This window comes from Mirounga angustirostris, unplaced genomic scaffold (genome assembly GCF_029215605.1).
Source record: "Mirounga angustirostris isolate CCGP_5_RB_7025 unplaced genomic scaffold, mMirAng1.0.hap1 SCAF_1, whole genome shotgun sequence".
Lineage (NCBI taxonomy): Eukaryota > Metazoa > Chordata > Mammalia > Carnivora > Phocidae > Mirounga > Mirounga angustirostris.
In genome coordinates, this window is record NW_026991709.1 from 213214935 (window position 1) to 213237879 (window position 22945).

A 22945-nucleotide genomic window follows, 5' to 3' on the forward strand; every position below is an offset into this window, starting at 1 on the left:
ACTGGCGGGTGACCGCTCATGTGCTAGGTCTGGGCCCCAGTATCCGAATCCATGAAAGAGGAGCAGTCTCCGTCTGCCCCTGTGATGGTGTGGGTGACCCCGCGCAGAGCGAGCACCGCATGCCGCGAGCTCGGCAGAGCTGGTGCCGGCTCGGAGAGCGCAGGGCCAGGAGCGTCTGTGCCTGGAGCAGTGAGGCAGAGCGAAAGTCAGCAAATGCAGGGGGAGCGGTATGGAGCTCTCATGCTGGGCCCAATACACAGGGTGGTGGTGGGGGTCACACAGGTGACCATATGGCTGCAGGACATGGGGCCGGGTGCTTGGGAGCACCGTCGGGAGCAGCAACTCGGCCTGGGGGGTCCGGGAAAGCCGCAGAAGGGCTTGGCGAGGAAGTTCCCGGTTGCTCGTGAGGACAGGTCAGCTTGGGCTGCGTTGAGCCAACCTGGGAGCCAGCCCTTGTGGGCGGAGTGAGTCTGCGGGGTCTCTGGGACCCTGTGCAGCTCTGCTGCCTTGAACTGGCCCAGACCTCTGAGCCTCAGTCTCCCCAGCTGTACAGTGGGTCCAGTGACCGTTGGCTTCCACGAGTGTTAGAGGTTGGATGTGGCTTTCAGGACGCCAGCCCCGCACTGGGAATGTGTGCATGCGGTAGCTTTTTGCTGCGGGGAACTGCAAGCAAAAGCAAAAGTAGACGGGATAGTACAGTTAGATACGTTTTTTATCCTGCAATGTTTTAAATACCTAAAAAATACTGACACCCACATCCTACCCGCCCCCCTGTCATCCCACACACGCCCACAGCGGCTCCGGAGTCCGTCCCCCCACCGCACACCCCCACGGCGGCTCGGGAGTCTGTCCTGGGCACTGTGGACACAGGGCCAGGTCATTCTGTGGGGGCCTCCTGAGCACTCGGGGGGGCCGAGCAGCATCCTGGGCCCCACCCCCTCCATGCCAGGAGGCCCCCAGGCGTGACAACCACAGACATCCCCAGATGGGGCAGGGCTGCCCTGGGTGAGAGCCACCTTTATGTCACTCCCCTCCACCCTAGTCACTGTCCCTTCCTCCGGGCCTCCACTGGTCCTTCACGGGAGACATTTGCTGACCCCTGACTGAAGAGAGAAACAAGAAAAGATCTGTTTAACCTGCTGGTGTCTTTTATGTTGTGTTGTGCTTTTCTGGGTGCCTAAAATCTTTTGTTACTAGGCATCATGTTTAGACAATGCCAGACCGTCCATAGCATTTCATCCCACAGCAGGGCCCAGCAAGCAGGAAATGCTCAATGCTCACAGTTTGGAATGAGCGAGGGAGGGAGGGAAGGAACAGAATATTCTTTGGGAAATTGGTTGTTAAGGAAAATTTGTAATTCCTTCTCTGACACCATTCACTGTTCCAGGGGGCTCAGAGTGAAAAATGCAAACCTTCTCTTTTCTTGTCTTAGTGCACTGGCCGGTGTCCCCACGGTAGTGGAGGCTCTCGGCTGCACTCCTCTTGCGGGGAGCGTCGTGTATTTGCCGTGGGTTTTCGCTTTATTCTGTTTTCAATCAAAGCAGTTCTTCTCCCCCATCAGCCCATTTCTGTTTGTTTCTCTAGTTTCTAATAGTTTTCAGACATGAAATTTGTGTTGAATTTTGTCGAATGCCTTTCTGGATTCTGCGATGTGATCATAGGGTTTTTTTCACTTTCGACCTGGGTGTCTTCAACCCCGTTTCGCTGCCTGTGGAATGGTGGTCGCGGAATAAGATCGTTAAGTCAGGTGCTGCCTGGCCCCTCTGGCCTCCGTGTGGGGGACGGCGTGACCTGGGCCGCTTTTACCCTCACTTTGCAGCACTGCCTGCCAGAAGGAGTGGAGCCTGGAGAACGTTCTGGGTGGTGCGCATCGTTGGGCAGTGGTTTTGCAGCTAAAGGGATTCATTTTTGAGATGTGTTCACATACCATAAAATTCACTCTCTTGGGGGCGCCTGGGTGGCTCAGTCGGTTGAGCGTCCGACTCTTGATTTGGCTCAGGTCAGGATCTCAGGGACGTGGGATCGAGCCCCACGTGGGGCTCCGTGCTCAGCAGAGAGTCCACTTGGGATTCTCTCTCCCTGTGCCCCTCCCCCAGCTCATGCGCTCTCTTGCTCTCTTTCTCTGTCTAAACTAAATAAATAAATCTTAAAAAAAAATTCACCCTCTTAAAGTACACGATTCTGTGGGTTTTACTACATTTGCTATGTTGTGCCGCCATCACCACTGTCTAGTTGGAGAACATTCCGTCACCCCAAAGGAAACCCTGTCCCCATCAGTGGTCACTCCCCGTCCCCCCAGCCCCCGGCCCCCATGAGCCCCCTTCCCGTCCATGGATGAGCCTGTTCTGTGCGTGTCACCCACGTGGACTCACACCCCGCGTGGCCTTCCGTGTCCGGGTCCCTCCCTGAGCGTCCCGCCCCCATCAGCGGTCACTCCCCACCTTCTCCCCCGCCCCCCGCCCCCCGAGCCCCCTTCCCGTCCGCGGATGAGCCTGTTCTGGGCATGTCACCCACGTGGCCTCACACCCCGCGTGGCCTTCCGTGTCCGGGTCCCTCCCTGAGCGTCCCCGCCCCCATCAACGGCCACTCCCCACCTTCTCCCCAGCCCCCCGTCCGCGGATGAGCCTGCTCTGGACGTGTCACCCACGTGGACTCACCCCGCGTGGCCTTCCGTGTCCGGGTCCCTCCCCGAGCGTCGTGGGCTCGGGGCCCGTCCCCGGGGCAGCGCATGTCTGCACCTCATTATTTGTATGATTGAATAATCCAGGCTTTGAATATATTTAGTGCTTTTTTGAAAGTAAGGAATTTAAGGTGGACAGAGGAGTTAAAGCTCTATTTCCTTCCTCCGTCCCCGAAGAAGTCCCTGGTAATAGATCCTTACGTTCCTTCTAGAAACACTCTCCACATGTCGCCATGGTACCTGCTTCCATCAGCTGTACTGGTCACAGACCGCCCAGAGCTGGGTGCTTGAGAAAACGGCTGCGTGTTCGCTTGCGATTCTGCCCCTGGCTCGGCTTCGGCTGGCAGTCCTTCTGCGGCTTCGCCTGGGGTCAGTCACACAGCCGTGGTCAGCAGGCGGCAGGAAACCCAAGAGGCTCCCACACCCTGGTCTCGCACCTCAGCCGGGGACTGCCCGCCTGTCTCCGGAGCCCAGGGCTCAGGGTTCCCGGAGGGCGGAATCGGAGGCTGCCAGCCTTGCCCGCGCCCTGCGGTCCCCTCGGCGTCCCCTCGGCGGCACTCTGCAGCTCAGAGCGTCACGTGGCCGCAGAGAACCGGCCGTCTTCACTCGGCCACGGGAGCCTTTCTTCCTGTTTGGAGAGAGGATTTGCAGGTGCGGCTCCTGAGCGTCCTGGCGGGCCAAGGCTGACCAGGGCTGAGGGTTGGCACTGCCCCCCAGGGGTTCCCAGCGTCTTCACAGGCTGCCCGCAGGGCTCTGCCCCAGAGGCCTGTGCCGCGGGAGGCCCAGGGCAGCGCGAGCATCCCAGCTGATCAGGGAAGTTTGTGCAGCTGGGCCTCAGCACCACTTCCTGGCTTCTCGGGGCTGCTGGCCCTGTCTGCCATGGCCTAGTGCTTTCTTGTTGGCTCTGAGTCACGGGGAGCCGGCGCTCGTCCTGGGCCCCAGGCAGTCCTGCTCTGGGCAGGGGCCCCACCCTGCATGGAGCTGACAGGCCTCATGCCCCTCGTGTCCGGTGGGGAGTCTCTGCACGCAGAGAGCCCTGAAGGTGTCTGTCAGGGGGTGACTGAGCAGACCTGCTCTCCCGGTAGTGGGAGAGACATAACACGGAGGCACCGGGTGCTGCCGAGTGCCTGGGAGACCCAGAAGGCCAAGGAGGTGAGGAGAGTGACCTCAGAGGGGCTGTTTTGGGCGAAGTGGTTGGAGGACACCTAAGAGGGGGTGACCTTTGAGCCAGGTCTTGGATGAAGCGAGTTAGCAAACCCTGCAAGTGTCTCGGGAGTGGTGTTTTGGGGGGGGGCAACCTGTGCAAAGGTCCTGGGGCAGGGCCCTGCTTGGCATGTTGGAGGAACAGCGAGGAAGCCTGTGTGGCTGGAGCAGAGTAGGGGAGAGGGAGGAGGGGAGGGCAGATAGGGGACAGGGGCAGGTCCTGCAGGGCTTGGGGACCTCAGGGAGGACTTGGGCTTTTCCCCCAGGGAGGAGGGAGTCCTGGAGGGCTATGGGCAGAGCAGGGCGGGACCTGACTGGGGTGATCACGGGCGCCCTCTGGTGGCCACTGCGGGAAGAACGGACTGGGGTGAGGGCGGGACCAGGGACCAGGGTGGAGGGGACTGTGCTGGTCCAGGTGACGGGCCGAGAGGGCCGGGGGCAGTGGGCAGATTTTGGACGGATTGTAAAGGTACGGTGGCTGATTCTGCTGAAAGACAGATGGTAGGGCTCCTCCCTGGGTCCTGGGGACCCACAGTCCTTCCTGAGCCCCGTCCTCCCTCAGTTTCCATGTCAAACAAATGTGGAGGAGCAGCTCCTGCTGAAGCTCACATGCGTGCAGAGGGGAGAGGAAAGGGTGTCTGTCTGTCCATCCATCAGTCAGTCAACAAACACTGGTAGGTGCCTGCTAAGGGCAGGTCCAGCCCTGAGGGAGGAGGCCCTCTCCCGTGGGTAGGACAGATGTTGGTGTCATTGCCGCCCGGAGGGACAGGACAGGGTCTGCAGGGTGGGGCAGCAGTCCGATGGTGGTGCGGGGTGGTGGGCTAGGGAGGGGGAGCCCAGCTCTGGAGCCCTGGCTTTGGTCACCCACAGGGGCACAGAGCAGAGGAAAGCTGCTCAGAGAGGTGAAGGGACTTCCCTGAGGTCACACAGTGGTGGGCTGCAGGGGCTAGCTCAGAGGTCAGGGAGCAGGGGAGGCAGGGGATGGCCCCCCCTCACCCCAAACGGTCTGGGCCCTGGCCACCCCCTGCCTTCCGCCCAGCGGCTGGCACAGCTGTGCCCCGCCTGGGGCAGGTCTTGGCCCAGTGTGAAACACTCTCTCCCTCCCCAGGCTATTTTTAAAACTTAATTTCCTCAAAAATGGGGTGGCTCATTCAGAAGAGAATGGGTCACGTCTTGGGCTGGGAGGAGCTCGTCGTGGCGTGGCCTCCTTGGGCCTGGTCTGGCTGGTGGGAGCATAGGGCAGGGCCACGGGACCTCCACAGCCCACCCGCCCTGAGCAGCCCTCACCCTCTGAAGATGCACGAAGGCCCTCGAGGGCCCAGGGCCACGGTGTTTGAGGGAGCAAGGGGGTCGCTCCCGGGCATCATGCCGCGGCCTCTTCTGGCACGGAACCCAGGGTATTCCAGGTGGGAGGACGCATCTCTCCCTTTTATTAGCCAGCGTGTGAGTTGGGCAGGAGGAGTGTGGCTGTTGCAGGGATGCTGGGCACGAAGCAGGTGACCTTGAGGGGTCCCAGGGCAGGGCAGACCCGGGCAGGACCTCATATCAGAGGCTGGTGTTGGTGTGGCCCGAGCACGCAGGGTGAGTGGGGCTGGGAGCCGCCAGGCTGCCCCCGACAAGCTGGGAGAACTGGGAAGCTGGTGGAACTGTTTGTGGGGGGAGGCCTGGACCTCGGGGCTGGGCCTGTTCGGGCAGAGAGCCCCAGGGTGAAGGGCTGGGGGCTGCAGAGGTCACAGGTAGGCACGGTTGGGTGGGCTTCGGGTCCAGCGGCCCCAGGCTGGCCAGGAAGGGGAATGCCAGGGGCCCCCAAGCCAAGTCTAGAATGTTCTGTCTACTCTACCGCCGGCCTCTTTCCTTCTCTCTTCTTCCTCCTCCCACACCCCAGACGTAAAACCAACAAATGTTATGTCAGCTTCCCAGCATCTTCTGCTACCTGCTTGCTCAGACCAAGCCTCAGGATGGGCCCAGGTTCATCCCTGAGGCCAGGGCGCCCAGGTTGGGAGGTCCCACACCCACACCCGTCTGTGGGTGGGCGCCTAGGGCCTTGGGCAAGTGACCAGTGTTGGCTCTGACCTCTGGCTGGGGTGTCCTCTGGTGGGCCCTGCGGCCATGACCCTGGCATCGGCCAGTCACCCACCCAGCCCGTTTCCCTGCCTGCACCATCGCCGGCATCTGGCTGAGGCACAGGGCAGTGGTGGTTACGGCTGAAAGAGGACACCCGTCCCCCACCCTGCCGACCCCAGCCTTACCCACGGCTCACAGTCCTCTTGGGTTCGTTTTTTCCATAAGTATGATTCATACACCATAATTCACAATTTTAAGCTTACAATTTAGTTTTTCATGTATTCACAATGTGGTGCACATGACCACACTGATTCTAGAACATTCTCATCTCCCTAAAGGAAACCCCATTCCCATTAGCAGTCACTCCCCAGTCCCAGCCTCTGGCCCTATCTGGTGTTAGAAGTGGAGCAGGTCCCTCCTCTGCTGGGCTGAGACGGAACCCGGACCCTCACCTGGGACTCCCACTCCCCCGGCCCCGTGGTGCCTCCCCCGATGCCCAGGCTGGATCCTCGGGCCTCTTCCCTCCCCAGCCGCTCCCTTCCCGGGCAGCCTTGTCCACTCTTACCCCCCGCCCGTCTATGGCAGGACGACGCCCACAGTCCTGTCTCCAGATGGGCCCTCCCCTGAGCTCCAGACTTGGGGGTCCAGCTGATCCTGGAGGTCTCTTTGCGGGGGGCTCCCAGGCATCTCACACTCAGCTCGACCACGCTGCACCCGACTGTCCCCACACCTGCTCCTGCCTTGTCGCTGATCTCGGCTGAGGCCACTCTGTCCTCTGTTAATTGTTCCGGTCAGGATCCTTAGTCATTCTTGACTCCCTTCTTCATTTTGCCTCCAGTGAGCAGAGCCTCTAGCTGTCCTAGGCACCTGTCCTAACTTCAGACCTCTCCGGAATCTGCCCACCCCTCTCCCTCCTCTGCCTCCACCTGGTCCAGCCCATCATCTCCCACCGGGACCAGAACCACCAGAACTGTCCCCTCCACCCTCGTCCCAGGCTGCGGCCTTCACTACCCCTCCCCCATCCGTCCTCCCCGCAGCGGCCACCAGAGGGCGCCTGTGAACAGTCGAGTCAGGTTGGCCCACCTCTGCCCACAGCCCTCCAGGACTCCCACCTCCCTGGGTCCCACCTCCTGACCCTGACCCCTCCCCCAGGTCATCCTCCTGGCACCCACTCCCCTGTGCAGGCCCTTCTCTGGCCCCCACCCCGACTGTGAGCCCTTGAGGGTGAAGGCCGTGTCTGCCCTGGTCTCGCCTGTCTTCCCGCCAGCCTGACGCATGGTAGACCCCAGTGTATGGGCTTGTTACATCTGTGACGGAGCACCACAGCTCCGCCTGAAACCACACACGTTTGTTAGCACACACTGGCGGGCACAAGCCTAAAATGGGTCTCACTGGGCTATAAACCCTGGCGCAGGCAGGGCTGGTCCCCCCGGGGCCCCCGGGAGACCCGGCTCTGGCTTCTTCCTGGCCCGCGGCCCCTCCTCCATCCTCACCACCAGCAGCGCGGGGTCCGCCCATCTCTGGGACTCCCACCCTCTGCCTCCCTCTCGTTCGGGCCTCGTGAGGACGCCGGGCCCCTGGGAACCCAGGGTCACCCCCTCCTCGGGGGCCTTGACTTGCCCACCCCTGCAAAGCCCGTCTTCTGCAGGGGGCAGGGCATATCTGCCGTCCACACTCATTGGACAGATAATCCACAGCAGAAGCCTGCGTTCCGGGTGAGGATGCTAAGGCTCAGAGAGGTCAGTCAGTGGTTGGCCTTCTCATGGGGAGCTGGGATTGGAGGGAAGGATCCTGAGAGACAAAAACCACCTGCTCCCTCACTGTGAGCCTCTTTCCATGGTGAGCAGCTCTCCCTGGGGACTGTGTGGACAGGAGCCAGGGAGTCGTGGCTCCAGCCCCGGGCACCTGGCCCCTTCCCACTGACCCCATGCGTTGCCTGATTTCCCCTCGGCCTGAGCATCTCCTGGTTAAGCCCTGCTCCCTCCCGCGGGCGTAGACGGCACTTTGTCAATTCAGTCAGTCGTTTGCCGCTGGGGACCTGACGTCTTTGGGGTCAGTGGTGGGTCAGCATCCTTGCCCACTTCCCACCCCGGGTCCTCAAGTCCCTCCGTAGGGGCGCAGGGAGCTGAGTGAGGTCGCAGGCACCTGCGTGCAGCGAAGGCAGGGTGGGCTGCCCCGTCTCCAGGCTGAAGCCTCTCCCTTCTCTCCTGCAGGCTTGGCCCAGAAGAAGATGGTCCCGACGGAGGTGAGTGTCCTATGGCTCTGGGCAGCTCACTGTGCCTCCCTGGGCCCCTCCCTCAGTCCTGCCGGCATCCTGAGTTTCAGGGAGGGGAGCGGGTGGGAAGAGCAAGGACCGGCCTGGACAGCGAGGGACAGAGGGACAGGAGACTGAGGGGCCGGAGAGGTGGGACGGAAGCCAGGCAAGTGTGGGTCCCTGGGGAGTTCCCAGGAGGAGGGGGACCGGGTCAGATGCTGCCGCAGGGCAGTGCCCAGTGCGTGATGAGTAGCACCTTCGTGCAGCACCCCGGGTCCCCACACACCTGCCCATGTCTGCCCATCGTGTTCCAGAGAGCTTCCCCGGGAGGGGGGGGCCCTCGTGCTGCGCCTCCACACCCCGTGTGGGCCCCGGGCTGCCCTCCCGCTCGCTCCGGTAGCGCAGGTGGGGGTCGGCACTGTCCCTGGTCCTGAAAGGGTCTGCGGGAGCGTGTCTGTGAGCCCCGCGTTCCAGGAGCCCAGGTGTGGCGTCCCTGTGCCTGCGCTGGCCGCCCGGCCCAAGGCGTGCGTGTGCCCTGGATGCCACCACCACGTGGGGCCCTTGTGGGGAGGGCTTTCCTGGAGGGTGTCCGGCCACACGGCAGTGGGGAGTCAGCGAGGGGTGCGGAGCAGGGGTGGTGCCTTCTGATTGCTGGGGAGAGCCCGCCCCCTGGTGGCCAGTGTGCAGAACGCACGGCAGCCGAGCTGAGGGGAGAGGGCTGGTGGGGCATTGGAGGGCTGCCCGGACCCCTGCGTGGGGCAGTGAGGCCGTGTGGGTCTGGCTGGTCTGAGCACCCTCAGCTGGAGGCTGGAAGGGCTGCACGGACTCTGTGGATGGTGGCGGGTGTGCGGGAGATGTTTGAATGTCTGGGACAGTCTGGCCCTGGGAGGGGCACCAGCTCCCTCTGCTGGCCGGCCTGGGCCTCGAGCCGGGGCCCCTTCCGCCACTTCCTCACACAAGTTTGTCACGCCTGCCGTGGCTGTCCCCCTGGAGGACCCAGGCCAGGGGGACCTCTCCCCTCAGTTCACAGTCATTCCAGCCCAGGGGTCTCAGCCGGCGACTCCGCCCAAGGGGACACTGTGTGATGTCTGGGGACATCTGTGGTTGTCATGACGGGGAAGGCTGCGCCGAGGGGTGGGGGCCATAGGGAATGACCCAGCCCAGTGTCAGCCGTGCCAGGGGAGCCCCCTGAAACTAGGGTCCTGCTCCCCATGCACACAGGAGGGCTGTAAGTGCCGACCTCCCTGCTTTCCTCGAGGAGCCAGAAGAAGGGTGTGGGCCCTTCTGGATGTGCAGGGTTGGACCGTGTGGCCCCTGCGGGTGACAGGCCACCTGCTCTGCCCTGGAGCCCGCCTCTGCCCCACGTGCCTTGTCACGACACTGTGACTCAGCCCGTCTGGTCAGGATTTCCAGAGAACTCTGGGCCAGCGGTGCCTCCTTGCTGATTTTCAGTGCTTCCTGCTTCCTTCTCTGCAGGCCCCGTTGATGACTGGACAGCCGGGTCCTGGCCACGGGAAGAAGTTGGGTCATCGGGGCGTGGACGCCTCTGGCGAAACCACCTACAAGAAGGTTCTCTTCTGCCCTTAGCTGGCTGGGGTGGGGCTTCCAGCCGTCCTGGGCCCCCACAGGCTCGGGCATGCTCTGTGTCTGTGGTTGGCTGGAGGCAGATGCTCTCAGGACAGGCCCCTCCATGCAGGCCCCCAGTCCCAGCGAGGTCCTGGACGCCTGTCGCGGACATCACAGGCGTCCCCGGCACCCCTGGCCGAGCCCCGGCTCCTCCAGCCTTGCTGGCTCCTGGGAGGAACAGGGAGATGCAGTTCTCCTTCCTTCCTTTGGAAAGCGGGGCTGAGCTGATGGGAAGCCCGAATGAGGCCAGGCCAGGCACTGTGTGGGGAGCACTTCCTAACGTAGCAGCTGGCTGAGAGGTCATGGGTGCACCGTGTAATTCATCCTTTCCAAGTTAGGTGGTTCCTAGCGTGTTCACAGTATGTCCAGCTATCCCCACGGTCAGTTTTAGAATATGTCCATGAGCCCAGAATTACGCCCCGTCCCCATTCGCTGTCACTCCCATCCTCTCCTTCTTAAACGGGGGCAGGCTTCAGCCCAGGCAGCTTAGGCCATATGATGCCTGGCAGCCCCAGGATGGCCGGTACCGCCATCTCCATGCCCAACTATGGGTGGGGAAACTGAGGCACGGAGCAGCGGTGTCGCCCGCCCAGTGTGACAATGCAAATCACCGGGAGAGTGGGTAGAAGGAACCTGGGGTTACAGAAATGAAGTTCAGGTGTCATTATGCAAATTTATGTGCCCCCCCCCCCAAAGAAAATCCTGACAGTAGACAGACCCCAGCTGAGTCGGGACAGTTTTGAGAAGTTGGAACCTTCTAGAACCTTGATGGAAAACAGGCCTGGGGACTGCACAAGGTGGGGTTGGAGTCTCAGGCCACTTCCTTGCTGTGTGGTTGTGTGAGCTCAGTGACAAACCAGAGGCCAACAGGTCTGTGACAAGTACTGGGCAGGCACCCCGGAGCCCTGTGATGTTGACGGGTCACAGGGTCAAGCTGCAGGCTGGACATGTGCCCCGACCTCCTGCCCTGGGGGGCTTCTCCTTTTGCCTGTCACCCTGGGGGCCAAGGGTCTTGATGCAGCTGGGTTTTCCCGCAGACCACCTCCTCCACCCTGAAGGGGGCCATTCAGCTGGGTATCGGCTACACTGTGGGCAATCTGAGCTCCAAGCCAGAGCGTGACGTGCTCATGCAAGACTTCTACGTCGTGGAGAGCATCTTCTTCCCCAGGTAGGCCCAGGCCCTGTGCCACGGAGCTGCTGTTGGGTGCCCGACAGCCTTGCTGTTCTCCGAGTTCCCTTCTCTGCTGGAAATGGCACAGGCCTCTCCTGCCATGTTGGCTTGGAGGTCTTACCTCGTATCAGTCACGCTATTGGTTGTTTGCCGAATCAGATAGATGTAGTATAACAGCAATTTTAAGAAAACGTAAAGTTTCTTTTTCTCTCACGTGAAGAGCACTGCTTGGCAATCCAGTGAGGCAGCTCCCTGGTGTTGGGGGTCCCATGTTCCTTCTAGTGGCTCCGCCATCCTCATGTGCAGCTCATCCAGCCAGTGCTGTCAGGTGGCTGCCTGGGATCCTGCCATCACATCTGCGTTCCACCCGCAGGAGGGAAAGGAGAAGGGGAGCACAGGACCGCTAAGGGCAGGACCTGGAAATGACGTGTGTTGTTTCTGCCCTGCCCGTGGCTCATTGGCTGAGCAGTCACGTGACCACACCTAGCTGCCAGAGAGGCGGGAGTGGACGTTGGGACACACCCGAGACCGGCCACGCCCTTTGGCCCCGGAGAGCCCAGGGGTTGCCCACCGAGGGACGGCCTGGGAGCTCAGCTGCTGGGCGCTGCCCTGGGCAGGTTGTGCCGCTGGGGGCCGCGGGGAGTGGGAGAGGCGCCCAGAGTCGCCGTCCCTCACCGGCCTCCCTCCCTCCCTGCTCCACAGCGAAGGCAGCAACCTCACCCCCGCCCACCACTTCCAGGACTTCAGGTTCAAGACCTACGCCCCCGTCGCCTTCCGCTACTTCCGGGAGCTCTTCGGGATCCGGCCGGATGATTACTTGGTAAGAGCCGTGGTCGGTCGGCTAGTGCCGCGGGTCAAGTTGCCAGAGACACGTGTGTCTGCTTCCTCGTGGTTTCTGTGGGTCGGGAATTTGGGGGCCACTCGGCCGGCTTCTTTGCCCAGCGTGGTGGTGGAGGGTGGGCTGGGGCCGGACCCTCGGGGACCAGCCCGGGGGATGGTCAGCTTCCGAGCCCATGTCATTGGCGGGACCCTGTTCCTTGCCCGGGGGCTCTTCCTCGGAGCGTGAATGAGAGGACTGTCCTGTCACCTCTGCCACATCACAGGTCCCGCCTCCATGCGAGGGGAGGTGGGTCGTGGGGACCAGCTCAGCGCGTCCCCTCCAGTTCTCCCCTCTGGTGGAGTCTTAGTCTCTCAAATCAGAAAAATCAAAACCTAGGCCTACCCTCTGATCTCACAGCGCATGAGTGGGGTCCTGAGAGTTAGAGCGCGTGGGCAGACGGGGATCGGTCTGCACTTCCGGGTGGTCTGGTGGCTGTTTGGCGACTTTGTATTCGGGAAGGCTTAGCCCTTGCACGAGAGCACGTCCGTAGCCGGCGGATCTATTCCACCCGACCCCGCCACCGTCTGCCGTCCCTGGGGCCGTGCTCCTGCTAATTCTCACCCGCAGTGACTCGTTTCCCTGTGTGCTGGGAGGTCCGGCTGCGCGCGCCCACTTGGTCCACGGAGCCCTGTGCCCTCAGCCGTGGCCGTGTCCTTCCACAGGGAAGTAGCTCTCGCTCCGGCCAGGGGTTCTCCAGCTGTCCGGGTGCCCCTTGCCAAGGCCAAGGCCAGGTCCTCTGACCACAGCATCTGTGGCGGGCTTCACGGCTTCCCTCTCTGACCTTCCCTGGGGTCCTGCAACCTTATCGGAGTGAGGACAGCCTGATGGTTCTAGAGTGGAAACAACCCTGGGGAGACCTCGATTTTAGGTCTCGTGGGAAGAATGGACGCCTGTGGTATTAGCCGAAGCAGTGGCGATATGGCCTCAGGTCCCTTAGCTGGCGTGTGCTGGCCCCAGAGTGGACACACGGAGATGGCCGAGGTCCTGTCTCGGCCTCGAGTGGGTGCTCAGCAGGTGTCCTCTGTCCTCTTAAGACCCTCCTTGATGCCATGGCAGGGTGACGAGGCCCCCCGGAACCGAGAGGCCCTCCCGTGGCAGGGCTGGGGAACTCGGACGCGGCTGGATTGTCCCCGCTTGTCAGCTCTGCCCCCTCGGGGTTCCTCTTTCTTCCCCAGGGGTCCCTGGGGGGCCAGGGGCACCGCCTTGGCCTCCAGAGACTTCCCTGGTCCTGAGTTTTGTGGGGGCGCGCCCACTGTCCCTGTTTGTGAGGGCCCTGGGCTGTCCTGTGTTAGCTTCAGCTTGGCAGTGGGGGGGTTCTGGGGGGGGGCACGGGTAGGGTGGGGGCTGCAGTCAGTTGACCTCAGACCACATGTGCCCCCCTGGGCTCTGAGGAAGAAGGGGCACACCTGGGGTTGTCTGCCGGTGACCCCACCCCGGCGGCTGGTCACCCGGCCGGGAGGTCTGTGCATGTCACTGCTTCTCCCTTGGCAGCCCGGGCCCCGTGAGGCCTGACCCCATACGTGAGGGCAGCTGCTGTTAGCCATGTGGTTCTGGGACATTCTCTGCTCATAGACTTCTTTTGTACAAAGCCACACACTCCCCGTCCACCGCTCGTTTCTCTCCGCACTCTCCCCCTCTCCTGCTAGCTGGGCTCAGCTGTAGTGCTGGGGGGGGTAGCTGTGGGCTCTGGAGGCCATGGGCCCCGGCCCCCACGGGGTCCCTGCCCGCCCCTTGCTGCTGTCCTAGGAGCAGGCGGGAGGTGAGGAGGGAGAGCACGGGCAGCCTGGGCGTGGGCCTCTGTGTTTCCGTGGGTATTGGTGGCTCGTGGCTGTGGGTGGGCAGCCCTCGTGGCACCCACGGGAGAGGGGGCATCCCTGCCCCTCACCTGTGTTCCCCCTCCCCTGCCACCTGCCAGCCCCTGTGTTACACTTCAGCAACCCACAGGGTCATTCAGCAAACATTTGCTCAGCACTTACCGTGTGGCGGGCTGGCACCCTCAGTCCAGTGGGGGACATGCTGTGGCCTCATCCATGCTGTATACCAGTGGTACTCAGGACTCTGGGGGCTGCAGGGGACAGAAACCCAACGCAGACAGCCTTAGTCCTGAAAAGCACTTCGCTGGCTTGCTAGCTGAAAAGGCCTGGGGAGAGCACCCTGCAGGGCCTAGCTTTCCACGCTAGGCTGGGCACTGTCCGAGGTGCTGGGACCCTCCGTGAACAAAACCCATAGAAATCCCTGCATCCACAGAAGGTCCCGTCTGTCGGTGGGGAGGGCGTGTGGGGCTGCTGGGTAGCAAGCACGGAGGTGAAGCAGAGCTCAATGGGAAGAGAGGTGGGGGTGCCAGGTGCCAGGGTGGGGGCTGCTCCCCCGAGACGGAGGTCCCCCTCTCTCTGCTGTTCTGGTGCGTGGCCTCCGTACTAAAGGTCACCTTCTGGCCCAGAATAGCGATTGGGGTTCCAGCTCTTACATCATCGTTCCAGGTGGAAAGACATGGGATGGAGAGAAGGGCACAAACTCAAGGGGCACCAGCTTTTGTCACCTATTTAGGGAGACAGAAGCTTCTGTAGACGGCTCGGGAGCCAGAGTTGACTGTTGTGACCTCACCTAGCTGTGGGGGGGTTGGGAAGGGAGCGGTGGCCAGATGTGTCAGGGCCCCAACACAGCTGGGAGTCTGTTACTAACAGGAGAGGGACTGGGCCCTAGGAGATCAGCACCCAGGCTGCTGGTTAGCCCGGGTTCGAATCTGTGCTGTGTGGCCTCGGGCACGACAGTCTCCCTCTCTGAGCCTGTTTCTTCATCTGTAAAAGGACGCTGACAGTGACCTGTTCCAGAGTTGCCCACTAGCTGCTGGGCCCGTGGGGTGTCAGCGACCCACCTGCCCACTCACTGCCCCCCCAGTACTCGCTGTGCAACGAGCCACTGATCGAGCTGTCCAACCCTGGCGCCAGCGGCTCCCTGTTCTACGTCACCAGTGACGACGAGTTCATCATCAAGACAGTGATGCACAAGGAGGCCGAGTTCCTGCAGAAGCTGCTGCCCGGCTACTACATGGTGAGGGGCCCTTCCCTGCAGCGCGCCCCCTCCCGGGGCTCGCAGTCCTCCCCGCCCCCAGCTCCTCCCCTTCCCCCAGCTCCTCCCCTTCCGGGGCTCGGCTGGAGGGGCAGGAGCCCCCGGGCACCACCCCGCCTCCGGCACACCCTGGAGAGCCTTGCTGGATCACTGAACCTCACCCTCAGGGTGCCCCTCACGTGGTGCCCTCTGCACACGGCAGGCAGGAATGGCCATCTGGGCCCGAGTGGCCTTCCCCGGGCGGGGTGGGGCGTGGGGGCCTGGGGGGCTGGGCACCCGCTCCATCCTCCCTGCCCATCCCTGCCCCCGCCAACACCCCTGAGTCACGGATCCCAGAAATCGTGTCTCGTGGGCTCGTGTCTTGGTAGCTGGTGACTCAGGCGTGGGGGAGGGGGGCCGGGCCACCAGCTGGCGTGGGGATCTTCCCGTTCCCCATGTGACTCACCACTTGAAAGGGCACGACAGACTCCTGGGCGGAGGTGGACGCGGGAGCCTCACACTTCCGTCCCCCAGCCAGCCAGGGTCCTGCTGCTGGCACTGACGGGGGTGGACTCCACCTGAGTGCCCACCTGCCCTGCTGAGCCTGACCTGGCACTGGCGGGGGTGGGCGGGGCATTTCTGGGCAGCTCTGCATGGATCGTGACCCATCTGCACTTGGGGCGTCTCATCCTAGCGCATGATGCTTGGGTGGGCCCCCGGCTCCCCTGGGTCGGTGGTCGGCAGCCTCTCCCTGCCCAGCTCAGCCCTGCTGTTGCAGCAGGAAGGCCCCCGCGGGCCTCGAGGGAGAGGGCAGGCGTGGCCCAGCGCCAGGGACCCTTCACTCACTGACACTGAAATGCGAACTTCACGAATCCTTATGTGTCACAAGATGCTAGTTTTCTGCTTTTTCCCCCCGTTTTCATAACGTAAAGCCGTTCTTAGTTTGCGGCCGGCTGCATGAAAACAAGCAAGTGGTTGCACTTGGCCTTCCAGCCAGAGTTTGCTGGTCCTTGCCCTGGACGGTGTCTGGAGGCCGGGCCCCCATGTCACCCCAGGGCGGGTAGGTGGACAGCTGGTCTGGCCCTGACACCTCACCGTGGACCTCCTGGAGCATCTCATCTCGGGGGAGACAGATCCCGGCTCACATCAGGATGCTGGGAGGGCAGAGTGAGGGCCGGCCCGGGAGGGAGGTGGTCAGGGAGGGCTTCCCGAGGGCGGCTCCTGGGCAGAGCGTGGTGGCCGCAGTGGCCACTCCTCTGACCCTGTCCCCTCCCCCGCCCCCCAGAACCTCAACCAGAACCCGAGGACGCTGTTGCCCAAGTTCTACGGGCTGTACTGCGTGCAGTCAGGCGGCAAGAACATCCGCGTGGTGGTCATGAACAATATCCTGCCGCGCGTCGTCAAGATGCACCTCAAGTTCGACCTCAAGGGCTCCACGTACAAGCGGCGGGCCAGCAAGAAGGAGAAGGAGAAGAGCATCCCCACCTACAAGGACCTGGACTTCATCCAGGACATGCCCGAGGGGCTTCTGCTCGACGCAGACACCTTCTCTGCGCTCGTCAAGACGCTGCAGAGGGACTGCCTGGTGAGGCCGTGGTGCCCACGCCGACCCCCGTGCACAGGAGGGCCCGGGGCCGAGTGCGGGGGGCCCAGGGGCCCTCGTCCCTCTGAGCCTCCGTCATCCCCTCTGTAACACGGGGACACTGGAGGAAGCGAGCGCCGTGTGAGCTCCAGATCCATGGCCCATCTTGTCGGCGTGTCCTTGTCGTCTCCCCCACCCCTGCAGCCTGGGGGGTGTCGTGCCTGCTCCTCTGGAGATGAGGGGCATCCCAGGCCTTCCAGAGCTCTCTGCTCCATCCTCTGGTCCTTCGGCCCACCACCCCTGGCTCCCAGGCCTCCCCCAGACCTCTCAGGACCTGCTTCCCTGAGCCCAGGTGTCAGAGCCCTTGGGGCCAGGAGGGGTCCTGGGCTCCCCAGCTGTCGCCAGGCAGGCAGGAGCTCTGTTGGGAGGAAGGAAACGCCCTGTCCCAGCCCCAGCCCCTTGGTCTCCTGACCACGTGTGAAACGGGGGTTAGGACAGGCCCCCGTGGGGCTGTGGGGACTGAGTGGGCACAGACCCAGATGCAGCTTGGGGGCGCACCGGGCTGGGTGTGAGAAGGGGGACGGAGAGCGTGATCTCTTGGCCCCACCTCTGGCAGGTGCTGGAGAGCTTCAAGATCATGGACTACAGCCTGCTCCTGGGCGTGCACAACATCGACCAGCAGGAGCGCGAGCGGCAGGCCGAGGGCGCCCAGAGCACCGCGGACGAGAAGCGGCCGCTAGGGCAGAAGGCGCTCTACTCCACGGCCATGGAGTCCATCCAGGGCGGGGCTGCACGCGGGGAGGCCATCGAGTCGGATGACACGTAGGTGGCACGGGGCCAGTGGGGCTTCCGGCTTGTCCGTCCGTATCCCTTGCCAGGTGTGAGGCAGGCGGGGCTGGGGGTTTGGCCAGGAGGGCAGGAGACCATCTGCGGCCGCTTCCTGGTTTGCACTAGAGTGGTAGCGCCTGCCCGCCAGACCCCACGAGGGTCACACGGGTGGACACACAGAATCCCGGCTCGTGTGTGATGACCAGGGCCTTCTGGATTAATCTGCCAGCGGATTGAGGCCGTTGGCCATCTGTGTGGGAAACGCAGGTGTTCGCTCCTCCCACTGGAGCCCCAGACGGGCTCAGGCACCACCATCCGCAGCGAAGCCGGAAAGGTGCTGAAGGTGGTGGTGGTGCCGGACCCAGAGCCCCCGGGAGAACAGGCTGCCGTGATGGAGGACGGGGTCCTAGGCTCAGAGACAGCGGGCTGACCCGTCCTGCCGCGGGGGCTCGAAGTTTGGTGGGGAGACAGACTCATGGGGCGCCCCCTCCCACCCTCCCTGCACTGCGGACACCAGGCCGGGTTGTTCTCTGTGGGGGCGTCCTGGGCCCTGGGGGGCCGAGCAGCATCCCTGGCCCCCACCCACTCGATGCCAGGAGACCCCCCAGTCGTGAGGACCACAAATGTCCCCGGACATTGTCCAGTGCTTGTAGAAGGCAGTCCGGTGGGAACTGTGCCGAGATTGACTTTTTTTTTTTTTAAGATTTTGTTTGTTTATTTGAGAGAGAGAGAATGAGAGAGAGAGAGAAAGCACATGAGAGGGGGGAGGGTCAGAGGGAGAAGCAGACTCCCTGCCGAGCAGGGAGCCTGATGCGGGACTCGATTCCGGGACTCCAGGATCATGACCTGAGCTGAAGGCAGTCGCTTAACCAACTGAGCCACCCAGGCGCCCGAGATTGACTTCTTGTCACCACACACTGACCTGTTGGGAAGCAGGACGGCGGGGAGAGGTGGCTGGGGGGGGGGGGTAATGACCTCCCCTCATCCGCTGGGGAAATGGGCTCAGAGGTGGAAGCAGCTGTCCTGGGTGCACGGCCAGCTGGTGAGGCCGAGGCTTGCCCCTGGCCTGGCCACCACACGAGGCCAGCAGCTGCGGGGGCCAGGGAAGGAGCAGCCCCAGCCTCCACCAGGCAGACGCGGGAGCCGCAAAGGCCTGGTGCGGCTGGCCCGACCTCCCACCGTCTTGGTGTTTGTAGGGTCCGCGCGGGGCCTGGCAGGGGATGGCGGGGTGCGCAGGTGAGCCCAGCACCTGAGTGCCGTGAGTGCTGTGAGCAGAGCCTGCGGGGGCCTGGGCCTGGCGGCTCTGGGGTCGTTGGTGACCTGAGGACAGTCACTGCCTTGTGTGACCTCACTAACTGTGCTGGGCTGGGCACGGGTGGGCCTGGGGCCGAGTGAAGCCACTAACTCCCCAGACGGCACCCAGAAGCCCTGGTGGCCCTGCCCGGGCTGAGCGTGTGCATGGGCGTGCATGGGGGCATGTGGGTGCTGGGCCCTTCGGCCGCCTCCGGCTTCGAGTGGAGTGCCCAAGAGGAGTGGAGAGCGGCCCGGTCCCAGCCGCGCCGCCACCTGCAGGGAGCATGTGGGCGGGGGCTCCTGGCAGGGCAGTCGTGGGGCGCTGCTGGTGGGGCGCTGAAGGCGCTCGCCCCCTCTCTCCCCAGGATGGGCGGGATTCCCGCCGTGAACGGCCGAGGGGAGCGTCTGCTGCTGCATATCGGCATCATTGATATTCTGCAGTCCTACAGGTGGGAGCCCGCCCCGCCTCCCTCTCCTCTCCTCCCCCATCTCCCCCCGCCCGCCTCCCCCCTCCCCAGACGCACCCCCGTGCTCACAGCAGCAGTGTGCCCTCTGCTGTCAAGACTCCCTTAGTCCCAGCCCCCCTGTCCCCCCCGCCAAAGGCTCCCAACTGGCTGCCCGGCCCTAAAGGGAGGCATTTGGTCCCCAACCTGGTGACGCCACCTTCATCAGGATTTGTGCTAGGAACATGGTGAGAGCTCCCGTCGGACAGAGGCTGAGGCTGGCCTGGGGCTTGGGGGTGGGCGCGGTGTCGCCAGCTCATCTTCCATCCGGCCCAGTCTGTTGAGCACCTACTGTGTGCCAAGCGCTGGGCTAAACAGAGCAAGACAGAAGCACCCCATGGCCAGGAGGCATGACATCCCTGGACAGCTCATCCGGTGGGCAGGAATAAACGCTCGTGGCTGGAGCCATGTGTTGTGTGGTCTCGAGTGTGGCAGAGCCCAAGGAACAGATACTCAGGCCTTACCCGCAGCTTAGAGCTGCGGTGTCGGCAACCCTGGTGCCCATGCTTGTCCTTTACGAGGTTTCGGCAGTGAGCGTGTCTTAATCGTTAGTGTTTTGTCCTGAGAGTCCTGTATGTTCCTCATGCACGATCCGGACAGGACGGAGAGGGCACTGTGGGCATGGCGGTCCCCACTTCCCGTCTACCCTCTCAGGAAGCCCACTGGGCACTGGGTGATTTCTTCTTGCGTGTCTTTCTTTCCCAAATACAAAACTCAGCTCCTGCTCATCAGACGCTAATATTCGCAGCCTGTTTCCCTACCTGAGGGCAAACCTCTGCTACAGGGATGTCCCTCTTGATTTAAAGCAGGATAAGAAGCCTTTGAAACAGCGAACCAGGGTTTCTGCAGAGACTAAGCCGAGGCAAGGAGGGTGGGCCAGCACGTATCAGGCAACGACAAGCTCATCCAGGGGCTGGGGGTGTCATAAGCGGGTGTGTGCTGAGGAGAGGACCCTCCCCCACTGCGGACTAGGGGGTGTCCAGGAAGGCTGCCTGGAGGAGGCACCATTGTCCCCAATCCAGGTGTGCAAGGGCCTAGTTAGAGCCACAGTGCTGGGCAGTAATTCCAGTTGAGAGGACCAGGGCTCAGCTTAGGCCATGACAACAGGGGAAGGATGTACTCTGGGAGGTGCTGGCCGTGAGCCCCCACAGGGGTCAAGCACCGTGGCCTTTTCAGTTCCTCTCCAAGAGTAGCCGTGGTAGAGCTGCCAGCAGGCCGGGAGGGGGACAAAGGGGACAGGAAGAGGGAGGTGGCCTCTGGCTGGTGCAGCAGGTAGCCTCAGTTCCTCTAGACGGGGGCTCCCCCACCCACTCGGTGCCAGGAGCACCCCCAGTCGTGATGACCACAAATGTCCCCAGACATGGCCCAGTGTCTCCTGGACCCGAAAGTTTGGCAGGTGTTCAGTTCTTTCTTCTCTCTGAAGGTTCATCAAGAAGCTGGAACATACTTGGAAGGCTCTCGTCCATGATGGGGTGAGCAGCGTTCATTTGTTCATTAGTCTATAAATGTAATGATCTCCCGGGGCCGTGACGAGAGACGTGTTCCCTCCTTCCTGGAGTCACCATCTAATGAGGGCAGCCCTGTGATCCGGCAGTCACAGGCCAGGGGGTCAGGGTCAAGACGGGAAAGCACAGGCAGCTGGCTGTAGGCTCTCTAGTGAGGGGTCTGATCTCCACTGGTGAGGGGTACAGAAAGGCTTCTTGGAGGAGAGGACCCCCAAGCTGAGTTGGAAGGATCCCCAAGGACAGCCTGACCAGGAAAGTCAGGGGCCAGCTAGGCAAAGAATGTGCTGGAAATGTGCTGCGATATGGAGGGGGTCATATGGGTCCAACTGCGCAGCACTGACCCATTGCCGCGAGGGGTGTGGCTTGCTCCAAGACGTCTCCTTTGCTTGAGAATAGCTTGGAATGTGCTTCTTCCTGTCAACGCTGCCAAATATATTCTTTCCAAATATAAAAGACTGTGAGGACCAACTGTTGGGGAGCCACAGCCCACCTGGGGGCCCCAGGCAGCCCTGGTCCAGCTGTGCTGATGAGCTGGCTGGGGCCTCAGATGCATGCCTCCCCTCCCATGGCCCCCTTCAGACCAATTCTTACTAAAGCGCTAAGGGCTCTCTGCGTTCACATAGTCTGTAAGAGCCCCTGACACCCCTCAGAGTGTTTGGAGGGTTCACATGGAAGCTTCCAGAAAGTGCACCAAGAAGGTCCAGGGGGCAGCCAGTCAGCAGGAAGCCCTTTCGTGGTGTTAGAAAGCCGTGGCAGACGGGAGAGTTGCCAGGTCCTGGTGAGGCCACTTGTAATCTCCAAAGTAAGCTTTGGCTCAGCTCCTGGGGGCCCAGATGTTGATCAAAGTAACCATACAGGCATGAGCAGTCTGGGGCAGGTAGGGTGGCCTGTGGGGTAGAAGCCCAGGTTCTTGTGGGCATGGCCCTCGGCCCCCAGCCCAGGTGGCTGGCCCACCACAGCACTCCAGACAGAGGAGAGGGCGGAAACTCTGTCCCTCCCTTGGCTCCCATGCCCTCCGCCAGAACATGGTCCTGCGGTCATGCCTTGTTGCAGTGAGGATGGGAAATGTAGTTTGCATTCTGGGGGCTGTGTGTCCCCACGGGTTCTGTTACATTACAGCAGGCGGAGGACCCGGGCCATGTCTGGGGACGTCTGTGGTCATCACCCCTGGGGGAGCTCCTGGCACCGAGGGGGTGGGGGAGGGACGCTGCTCAGCCTCCCAGTGCCCGGGATGGTGTCCGCCGTGCCGAGGGGAGACTGCCATAGAAGGCGAGGCCCCTGGACCGTGGGGAGTAGCGAGTCCCCGCCTTTAGGGACCCAACATCGCAGGAACACCAAGGGTGCTGGGCCCCCTCCCATACGGACGGCACGCGTAGCCCCGTCCAGCCTCCCTGTCGCACAGATGAGGAAACAGCTCTGAGAGAGGCCGTGCGTTGCCCGGGGTCACCATCCGGTGAGGGCTGCCTGGCTCCCAGTCAACACCAGCTGCTCTTGTCCCCAGAGCAGGTGTAGCTGAGTGCCACCAAACGTTACTTACAGTACAGATGTGCAGCCGTCCTTCTCTGAGCCCTGCTTTAGAGAACTCTTCTGGTTTCCTAATTTTGATATTTATTCGTTTACTCCTTTGAATTGCTGTTTGAGTCACGAGGTTCAAAGGATTAAAAATACAGATGAGTTTATAATGAAGGAATGTCCCTCCCAGGCCCCTCCCTACCAGTTATGTCCTTCCTGCCCGCCCTGTGCCACGGACCCATCTCCCTGTCCCACTGCCGCTGTGTGGCCCGGGCTGACCTGCGGGACACGGGGGGCGCTGGTGGTGCGGCGGCACTCAGCCCTTGTTGCCTGCGGGCCCCGCTTCTCTCCCCAGGACACTGTGTCTGTCCACCGGCCCAGCTTCTACGCGGAACGCTTCTTCAAGTTCATGAGCAACACGGTCTTCCGGAAGAATTCCTGTGAGCTTCCCAGGCCCTCTGGGCAGGAGGGCCCCGGGGGTGCTGAGCGGGGAAGTGGGGTTGCCAAGAGCGGGGTAAACCCAGAGCCCCTCCTCCTGCCACGTGGCCATCCATGGGCCTCGGTCAGGGTCTTGGTCCAGAGAACGGGAGTCAGGACGCCACTGTCTTGGGGCCCAGCACGGGGCCTAGAGCACGCTGTCCGAGCTTCAGTTCGGGCTCCACTGCGTCCTGCCTGTGTGACCTCAAGCGGGGTCGCCCTGCTCCATGCTTCAGTTTCCCCATCTGTACAGAGCTGTGAGGGCAAGATGTGTTTACACACACAAGAGGTGCATTCGGCCCTGCATCTGTCCTCAAGG

The 22945-nt window shown here is 62.5% G+C and overlaps 1 protein-coding gene across 5 annotated transcripts in view; it reads left to right on the top strand.

Annotated features, from left to right (window-relative positions):
* PIP5K1C (phosphatidylinositol-4-phosphate 5-kinase type 1 gamma) overlaps window positions 1-22945 on the top strand; it is a 50711-nt gene that overhangs the window by 14473 nt on the left and 13293 nt on the right. For all 5 annotated transcript variants that reach the window (XR_010406224.1, XM_045863335.3, XM_045863333.3 and 2 more), the window contains exons 2-11: window positions 8161-8192; window positions 9678-9770; window positions 10865-10995; window positions 11701-11818; window positions 14777-14929; window positions 16212-16511; window positions 17125-17330; window positions 18995-19078; window positions 20556-20604; window positions 22505-22589. Coding sequence is in view for 4 of the 5 variants with exons in the window: in XM_045863335.3 (XP_045719291.1) it covers window positions 8161-8192; window positions 9678-9770; window positions 10865-10995; window positions 11701-11818; window positions 14777-14929; window positions 16212-16511; window positions 17125-17330; window positions 18995-19078; window positions 20556-20604; window positions 22505-22589 (1251 nt within the window). In the remaining variant the exon portion in view is untranslated. The remainder of the gene's footprint in view (window positions 1-8160; window positions 8193-9677; window positions 9771-10864; window positions 10996-11700; window positions 11819-14776; window positions 14930-16211; window positions 16512-17124; window positions 17331-18994; window positions 19079-20555; window positions 20605-22504; window positions 22590-22945) is intronic.